At 38.8% G+C, this 9,998-nt stretch overlaps 1 protein-coding gene and 1 pseudogene across 1 annotated transcript; both read right to left on the bottom strand.

Annotated features, from left to right (window-relative positions):
* Positions 1-507: 507 nt before the first annotated feature.
* LOC122089925 (1-aminocyclopropane-1-carboxylate oxidase homolog 4-like) lies at positions 508-3,017 on the bottom strand. The gene is made up of 2 exons (XM_042659735.1): positions 2,053-3,017; positions 508-937 (listed from the first exon to the last, which is right to left on the bottom strand). The coding sequence occupies exons 1-2, from the start codon at positions 2,902-2,904 to the stop codon at positions 689-691; spliced, it is 1,101 nt and encodes a 366-aa protein (XP_042515669.1). The 5' UTR covers positions 2,905-3,017; the 3' UTR covers positions 508-688.
* Positions 3,018-4,845: 1,828 nt separating this feature from the next.
* LOC122076669 lies at positions 4,846-7,493 on the bottom strand (annotated as a pseudogene).
* Positions 7,494-9,998: the final 2,505 nt, after the last annotated feature.

A 9,998-nucleotide genomic window follows, 5' to 3' on the forward strand; every position in this document is an offset into this window, starting at 1 on the left:
TATATCACAGGATAAAGACAATCAATTTACCCTTGAAGAAGGGTAAACTTGCCATTTAAAATAACAACTTCATTACGTCATCACTTGACAATTTTGATCTAATGGGATGGATTTCTGTGTAATTTGTTAACAAAAGAGGGGACATATTAGATATTTTTAGAAAACTAAGATGGTATATAATATAAAGTTTCAAATTAGGTGTGGTACAAGATAATTTTCCAATATACTATCAATACGACGAATCCATTGAACAAAAAATCACAACAATCAAATAATCGATTAAAAAACTCGTACCGAATTCATATAGTTTGAAGAAGATGTTTTCAAGCAGTCGAACCTTTTTAGTTGATCTTGTCTACTCTCTTCTCTATAGCAGCTGGGGAGTAAATAATGGACATTACTACCAATTTGTTGAGTATTACTAGACACTTTAACCTCTTATTGCCAATTTATGCATAAGTAGACAACTAACCATTTTGCTTCAATGATTCAATGAGAAAGTATTTGTTTCTAGATCATATTAATTGACACATTTATTATTTATTTACAAAATAACTCAGTTTCAACACAGAGAAATGCCATTTGAGGTGGTTCAGTAGCATCTCACATACGTATAAACATTTATAGTACCAATATTACCATCAGACCTTGCCTCTATTCACTTGAATGATACATGTTAGGTTATCTGTCACAGTTGAAAGTAGCTTATTTGAGATTTGCTGCCCAACTCCTTTGTGAAAAACCTTGTAAAGAATTCTGCCAATGTAAATGACCGGTAAAGGGGTGGTTTATCTAGTGATATCAGCTCTGGAAGGGGTCCATGGAAGTCCTCTCTCTTGCTTGGATTGAAGAAAGTAGCAATTGAGATACGTGGCTGGTGAAGATGATTGGCCAACACTCGGTGCTCCACACTACTGTATCCATCGTTTGAAATAATCTGAAATTATACCAAAAGAAACATATAAGTATATGGATTTAGTTTTCACCATGCCACATTGAATGTAAATTCCTTCATCATCGATGGCAATCATTGCACTTGAATGGCCATAGGGGAACATTGAAGGGCATTTTGGATCTACAACATATAGGAGGAAGAGGGAATAATGATAACCTTAAATTTATGGATTTTCACCATGGCCGAAGAAAAACATTCCCCAAAATATATAATTGTTATTGTCAAGAATTATAGCAGCTAGAAAGTTAGTACTTATAAATAATTTATTTATTAGAGATTATTACCTTATTTATTATTATTATTATTTTTTTTTTTTGGCACTGGTTCAAGAACTGTAGTTTAAGGGCCCAAAGGCTAGTGTTGATCAATAAGGTCCATTTCCTTTTTCTGGTTTAACTGCTAGTTTTGCACACAAAACCAAAGCCTGTTAGGTGATCAAAAGAATGAACATTCAATAATATTTTCCCATGTAGGCTTGCTTGATAACGCTTGCTTCTGTTTTGGGGCAATGTTAATATTTCAAAAATGATTTTGGGTATTTCTGTTTCTCGATCATAATTATGAAAAAAAAAAAAATTATTAAGTAACACATAATAATTTATATTTTTAGGCCAAAAAACAATGTTGAAGTCATCATGCACTTTAATATCTGTTTTTGGAACTTCTATAAATAATAATAATAATAATAATAACAAAAAAATTCATTTAATACCCAAAAAATTTGCGAAGGCGGTGGTATTAATGGTTGGTGTTGATGATGGCCGTGGCAGTGGAGGAGGTAATTGTGGTGGTGGAAGGCAATGGAAGTGACGGTGTTGAGAAGAGGAGGTGGTTGAAGTTGTATTGATTGTGTTATTTTAATTTTAATATGAAATTACTGTTTTGACATCATATTACCATATACGAGCATCCCCTACTTTCCTTTTTTGTTTCTGGGATAGAGAAGCTTCATATTTCTTGTTTGCTCCAAACAGTTCATTTCCAGGAACAAAAGAATAAAATAATAGTAATAAACAAATTTCTATTACTTTTCGTTCCAAGGAAAAAAAATAAAACAAAGAAATACAGAAATAAAAGAATGGCAAACCCTTAAGTACCTGGAGGAGATCTCCGATGTTGATGACAAGAGCATCACGTACCGGCTGGACATCCACCCAATGTTCCCCTTTCTTCACCTGCAACCCTCCGATCTGGTCTTGTAGCAACACTGTCAGCGCTGCTGGATCCGTGTGAGAATCGATCCCAAGCGTCAGATCTGGTTGGGGACAGAATGGATAGTAGTGGGCCACCATAGTCTTCCCTTCATTACACGTCAACGCCTTCAACTTCCCCCTCTCCACTCCCAACCCTTCCGATAAGAGCTCCATCAACGTCTCTCCCAACCGTTGCACCTGCCTGTCCCACTCCACAAACTCACTCCGACAGATCTCCGGGATTTCACCTATTTCAAGATTCGGGCCCCACCTTAGAGTTATCGTATCCCTCCAAGTGGCAGCCTTCGATCTGTAGATATCGAAGTTGGAAAAAAATGATACACTGCGTCCCATCTCGCGGCTGTAGTGGATCGCTTTGATCTCCGTCGGCTGCTCGTTGAAAGCTTTGATGGCGGCGACCGTACGGTCGAGAACCTGGGAAGGGATGCCATGGTTTGTGACCTGGAAGAAGCCCAGAGAACTGGCGGCGTCTCGGATTTGGTCGACGATGATGGATCTACGGTCTGAATCAAAGCCGGAGAGATCGATGTTGGGGATGAGATTAGATCCAGGAGGAGGAGGAGGATTTGTGGTGGCGGTGGCGGGGAGAGAGTGAGGTGGGTGGACGAAGAAACGAGGGATGGAGGTGATGCCGGAGTCGATGAGTCCCTTTACTCCGATCTTGGAATCGTCGAATTGCTTAACCTCTTTGGCTCGATCGTATCCTTCTTCTGCTTCGCCTCTTCCATTCTCCATTTTCTCTCTCTCAATCTTCTCTTCCTCTCCTCTCAATTCAAACTTCAAGCTAAAGTGAGGGGAACGTGAAGACCGAAGAGTTTTAAAGTCACCCTACAGCCTCCAAAAGTCTAGTCAATTCGACAAAATATTTAGATATAAACACCCAAATATTTTTTTAAGTAGCAGAAGATAAGATATGCCGTCAAATTTTTATTTATTTATTTATTTTTTTTAATTAATGGTTCAATCAATGAAAAGATTGGGATAAAAAAAATATAAATAATATTTTTAAATAAAAAAAGAGAGAGATAGACATAGATTTGGATAGCATTCTGAATTAATTGACGAAGAGATGATAGACTCTGTATCCAGCTAAGTGGTAAAATAAAACTTTGAAATCTATTAAAAATTTGAGAGAAAGAATGTTATCGTCTACTTGTGGTTTATATATCGACGTAGTAACTGTGCAAGTAAGTAGCATTCTCTTGACAAAAAAATATTAAACTTTTATTAAAATGAAATAGATCGACAAAAGTACAATAAAATATGTGAATGTTAAAGTTCACAAGCCCCCTTTAGGATTTAGTATGCTCCCCAAAATACACTTCTGATACTCCGTTGCACATTTGAATCATTGCAATAAATGAATTCTCTTTCACCATGGTTGATAAAAACTCGGTCCAATCTCATATTAATTGAATTTAAGTTTGAAATTTGATATGTAAATGATTTGATCCATTTTCTATAAATTCATTATTGTTGAATTCTTTTTGTGGTAAAATTATTATTGAAATAACCACATTACTTTCAATTTGGGGGAAAAAATTGTGATAATTTGGATATACCTTTCAACTTGCCGGTCATGAAGAACTTTTGCCAATTTCGTATTGTGAGGGATTTTTTTAGGTGGTTTTCTAATCCAATGGTTAGTCGTGGGAGTTGGTAGAGAGTTTCATGATGTCAATATTGAAGCAATCAAACAAACTTATCTTACCAAATTTGTCCATTAGTTTGACTCAAAATGGATTATTGAAGTTAAATTTTATTTTTAAATGACTTAATTATATAAACACAAGAAATGAAAAACTCAAAAACTTGATAAGAAGAGGCTAAATGCCTATTATTGCCGTATCCATTCATGTTCGCCGGCATACAGATAGTCAATGGATATGACAGATAAATGGTCAGAATAGGCTTTGTTGGTAGACTCTCCGATATATAAGTCAGAAATCTGGGAAAACAACAATAGAGGATTTAGAAACCGAAAGAGTAGACCTTTAGAGTGTGAAGAAGTGATTTGCGTACCGGGTGTACTGTTTATCTATTTATTGGATGGGGGAAGAGACGTGAGTTTGAATAGAAAATGCTAGCGGTATCTTTTGTCTTTATCTGAAACTGATTTCATTGGAGAGTCCCGAATTCGATAAGAGGTGGGAGTTGGTTCCTAAGGTATATCATTGGTTTGGGCCAATCAGAAGTTGGGCTTGATTCTCCACCATGTGGCCGTTGCTCATTGGTCAAGCTGACATTATACACATCACCTATAATTGAACTTATTCCATTACGTCCTTAATAATTGACTCATTATAGATCACTCATAAAAAATCAATTGGGCTTAGATTTGATGAATTTATGATTCTCTCTCACTTTTTTCAACTTTTGACTAGTCCGAAAAAATTAGAATGAAGTTTTCTTTCACTGCTTGGTAAAAGAAGAGAGGGTCCTGTTGTGACCTTCTCTCTCTCCCCATATATCTTCTTTCTACTATACAATGTCGATGAGACAAGATGAATTGATGCCTGTTCATCGTAGCCTCAAGGAAACCTCCTCCAAAGAAAAAGTATTCGTTTATTATTAATATTAGTTTGCTACTAAAACTCAAATGTGTAATGGCTCACTCAAGGTGGTTGGATGGGATTGCCATTAGAAACCTTTTCTAACTTAATGAACATTCCAGGATTAGTACCAGCTTTAGAATATGTGAATGTTATAACTGTTAATAGGGATAATGTTCTTATTTCTAGCTTAATGAACATTTCCTTCTGTTATTCTAAATTCATGAATCAACAACGCTAGCTATCACAATTTTACTATGACACAAGTACTCTAATTGTATTTTTTCTCTTATTGGTCCCTTGTCTGTCACAGTTGATAGTAGCTTATCAAAGATTTGTCACCCAACTCCTTAGTAACAAACCTTGTTAAAAATTCTGACAATGTAAATCGCCGGTAAAGCGCTGGTTTATCTGGTGATATCAGCTCAGCAAGGGGTCCATAGAAGTCCTCTCTCTTGCTTGGATTGAAGAATGTAGCAATTGATGCGTGGTTGGTGAAGATGATTAGCCAAGACTCGGTGCTCCACACTATTGTATCCATCATTTGAAATAATCTAAAAAGATAACAAATCTCACATATCGAACATGTAAATATGGTTACCAAAAGAAAAAAAAAAAAAAAATCATTGCAGGGCATGTTTGGACCTTCAACATATAAGGAGAGATTAATGATGAGCACTCGAAAATACATATAAGCTTGGCATGGTTAAACACTCGAAAATACATAGCAAGTAGAATTAAAGAGTAGGAAAGTAAAAATTAATCTAAAATACGAAATTTTGTAATCATTATGGAAGTGCTTATATCACAAACTCAAAATTATTCCATATTTGGTTTCACTCCACTTAGCATCCAAATTCCTTTGCTATAAAAATAAAATAAAATAAAAATTATATATAAACTATATCATTTCTAAATATGATAAAAAAAATTAAATATTTTATATAATCACATTAGATAATAATTATAAATTTTTTATCTTTTAAATTCAAAAATTTTCACTTCGCTTCCTTTTGATTCCCTTTGCAATCAATGTAGACATGAACAACTAAAAGGGTATTAGATAGGAGAAAAGCCGGATGGCATTTGATGTAAGAAGGAATCCTTGTACATGGTATTGACACACCTGTTATTACCTCTATTTATAAATATCCCAAACTACCCTTAAACTTGTGACTTGTCTAAATGTCACCAAAAGCTAACCGATCACCATGGTTGGCTGGAACAGCAATCCCTCGCCCTTAAGATGGGTTTTAGGTGATCATTTCAGTCTAATGGGGATCAGATCGGGTGTATTGTTGATCCGTATCGTGTGCCTGATAGTGATACCTGGCTTGAAACTTAGATTTTGAGTGGAAAATGACATTTTGATTAAGTTTCGGTTTGATGCAAAACGATATGGATCAGTATATTTCGGAGGTACCGTAATACCGATCCCAATATCATGAACCAAAACCCTGCGCACTGTTCAACCATCTGGTTCAGATTAAACGACTTATGTACCTGGAGAATATCCCCGATATTGATGACGAAAGCATCACATACGGGCTGAACATCTACCCAATGCTCCCCGTGCTTCACTTGCAACCCTCCGATCTGGTTTTGTAGCAACACGGTGAGCACTCCTGGATCCGAATGAGATGCAATCCCAAGCGTCAGATCTGGTTGGGGACAGAAAGGATAGTAGTGGCCACCATCCTCTTCCCTTCTGTGCAGCATAACTCCTTTAACCTCACAACCTCCACTCCCAACCCTTCCGATAAGATCTCCATCAACGTCTCTCCCAACCGTTGAACCTGCCGGTCCCACTCCAAAAGCTCACTCCGGCAGATCTCCGGGATTTCACCGATATCAAGATTCCGGCCCCAACTTATTGAGATCGTATCCCTCCAACTGGCAGCCTTCGAATTGTAGAGATCGAAGTTGGAACAAAATAATACGCTGCGTCCCATCTCGCGGTTGTAGTGGAGGGATTTGATCTCCGTCGGCTACTCGTTGAAGGCTTTGATGCCGGCGATCTTACGGTCGAGAACCTCGGAAGGGATGCCATGGTTGATGATGATAGTTCAGTGAACACGTTGCCAGCGGCGATAGGCACCAATAAAAATGTAAAGGCTAAGTCGAGGTTAGCCACCTCCAAGAGAAGAGAGAACGAAGAAGAGCTGTATTATGCATGCCCCTACACCCGATACCCTACTGTTTATATATAGCCAAATGGCCGTTACAGTCGTATCAAAAATGGGATCTCGTTTCAACAGAATTGCAGAAATCACATGCTGTGGTCCCCTATACGTAATTCTTCAGGACCGTTGGGCGTCTCCTTTGTCGTTGAGAGCATCGTGCTTCTGTCGTTGCCCGAGTTGATGCTACCACGTCCCCAGCTGACGTGTCGAATGGCTCCTTCTCCATTTGAATCGTATCAGATGACCTGGGAGAAGCCCAGCGTACGGGAAGCGTCTCGGATTTGGTTGACGATGATGGATCTATGGTCTGAATTAAAGCCGGAGAGGTCGACGGTGGGGATGGGATTCGACGCAGGAGGAGGAGGAGGATGAGGAGCTGCGATGGCGGTGCTGGGGAGAGAATCGGGTGGGTGGATGAAGAAACGAGGGATGAAGGTGATGCCAGAGTCGACGAGTCCTTTTACTCCGATCTTAGAAACGTCGAATTGCTTCACCTCCTTGGCTCGATCGTATCCTTCTTCGCATCTTCCATTCTCCATATTCTCTCTCTCTCTCTCTCTCTCTCTCTCACACACACACACACACACACATACTGAAATTCGAACTTTAAGTTGAAGCAAACATTAAAGGTGTTAAAAACCCCATCTCCTCAGCAACTACATGGTCCAACATTTCGGGTCCAGGGAATCTCCACTTCAAAGCACACTAATGCATGACATGTGTCAAGTTATGTGGGTCCTACTTTTAATAACGGTGGTGCAGGAGATTTTTTTTGGGAAAATTACTTGATTACTGACTTTTGTGTTTCACTTTACAAAATTACCCAAGCAGTGCTTATTTAACAAAAATATATAAAATAATGCTTGGATTTACAAAACTACCAAAAATAATGATTCTCCCACATTTTCCTACATATTTTGATATTTTTACCCCTAATTCTTTCCACTAGCCTTGAATCACTAACCACACCCTCCCAAGGCCTCTTGAACATACCACTACCACCACTGCCGCCACCACCGTCACAACCATTGACATCACCACGACACCTCCCATGTCCTTCTGCTCCGTTGCCCTATAGAAACGCAACTCTAAGACGATGCAGAAGATAATGAAAAAATAAGAATAAACAATGCACACGGATTTTACGAGATTCGGCAAGGTTGCCTACATCCCCGGTGAGATGAGATTCTTCTTCACTATCAATGGAGAATAGGGTTACAGTGGTCGTCCTCACACCTCTCAGTATTGCTTGCATTACAGAGAAAGTAATTCTCGTTACACATATATAGCGCAAAACCCTAATTTGTACAGTACACAATTGCCCTCAGATAAAAAATTCGAGCAGGGGGGCTGCGGCCCCCCTACACCCCTTGCTATGAAGGGGGGCCTCCTGCCCCCTTGCAACCCCCACAGCCCGCTAACCATCTAGCAGGACCATCGTCTTGCCTGTCGAGGCGCTGCACCAGTACTCTCTGGGTTAAATTGTGACGGAATACAAGACATTGTACACCAACAATCTCCACCTTGGCTTGAATTCTGTCGAGCTTCCTGTAAAGATAACCTGTAGACGTCTTCATCCCCATACCTCATTATAGGTACAAACCCGCACCTATTTGGTGCATCCCTCATCTTCAACAATGAGTAATATTAATCAAGTCCAAACATGACTCGAACTTCTCTGTAGTAACTGGCTTAGTAAACATATTCACAGGATTGAGATCTGTATGAATTTTTCTCAAGTGAATACTGTCTTTTGACACAAGCTCCCTGATGTTGTGAAATCTTACATCAATATGCTTTGTCCTTGCATGAAACACCTAATTCTTTACAAGATGTATGGCACTCTAACTGTCACAATGTAATACTATACCTCTTTGCTCTAACCCCAACTCACGAACCAATCCAGCCAACCAGACTCCTTCTTTGGTAGCCTCAACTGCCGCCATGTACTCTGCCTCTATAGTGGACAATGCAATTGTAGATTGAAGCATCACCCTCCATAATATAGGTCCACCAGCCAATGTAAATACATACCCTGTAGTAGACCTCCTCTTGTCTAAATCACCAGCATAGTCGGAATCAACATAACCTGCCAATTCTGTGCAACTTCCCTTGCCACTGAACATAACACATATATCTTTAGTCTTGTTTAAATATCTGAAGATCCACTTAATTGTATTCCAATGCTCATTCCCTGGATTACTCATATATCTGCTAACAACACTGACCGCATGAGACAAATCCGTTTTGCTACAAACCATAGCATACATGAGACTCCCAACTGCGCTAGCATAAAGGACCTGAGACATCTGCTCCACCTTCTCATGTGTTGTAGGGCATTCCCTTTTAGATAACTTGAAGTGGATAGCTAATGGAGTGCTAACCGACTTAGTATTTTCTATATTGAAATGCTCTAGCACCTTTCCAATATGCCTCTTCTGAGTTACCCAAATTTTACCTACATTTCTATCTCTAAGGATTTTCATGCCAAGGATCTTCTTAGCAGCACCAAGATCTTTTATCTCAAATTCAGCACTCAACAAAGACTTCAAAGAGACTATATCATGTTTGTTCTTTGTAGCAATGAGCATATCATCAACATAAAGCATCAACAAAGTAATGGAATTATCACTTAACACTTTATAATAAGCACAACTATCATACTCACTTCTTGTGTAGCCAATCTTCATCATGTGGGAATCAAAGCGCTTGTACCACTGCCTAGGAAATTGCTTAAGATCATAAAGCGACCTCTTAAGCAGACAAACATGATCTTCCTTTCCCTGCACCTTGAAACCTTCGGGCTACTCCATGTGAATATGTTCCTCCAAGTCACCATGAAAAAATACAGTCTTCACATCAAACTGTTCAAGCTCCAAATCATATATGGCCACCAAAGCAAGTAGTACCCTGATTAAAGTGTGTTTCACCACTAGAGAGAATATTTCATTGTAGTCTATCCCCTCCTTTTGTGCATAGCCCTTGACTATAAGTTTGGCCTTACACCTTTCACACTCCTTCTCAGATGCTGCCTCTTTCTTACGAAAGACTCATTTACACTCAATGATTTTTCTTCTTTTGGGTTTTTCCACAA

The sequence above is a fragment of the Macadamia integrifolia genome, chromosome 1 (assembly GCF_013358625.1).
Source record: "Macadamia integrifolia cultivar HAES 741 chromosome 1, SCU_Mint_v3, whole genome shotgun sequence".
In the NCBI taxonomy this organism is placed as follows: domain Eukaryota; kingdom Viridiplantae; phylum Streptophyta; class Magnoliopsida; order Proteales; family Proteaceae; genus Macadamia; species Macadamia integrifolia.

Excerpts from the sequence above, each read along its gene's own strand:
- LOC122089925 (XM_042659735.1), bottom strand. The coding sequence starts at position 2,904 with ATGGAGAATGGAAGAGGCGAAGCAGAAGAAGGATACGATCGAGCCAAA. Across the intron at positions 938-2,052 it reads ACATCGGAGATCTCCTCCAG|ATTATTTCAAACGATGGATA; the intron begins GTACTTAAGGGT and ends GTATAATTTCAG.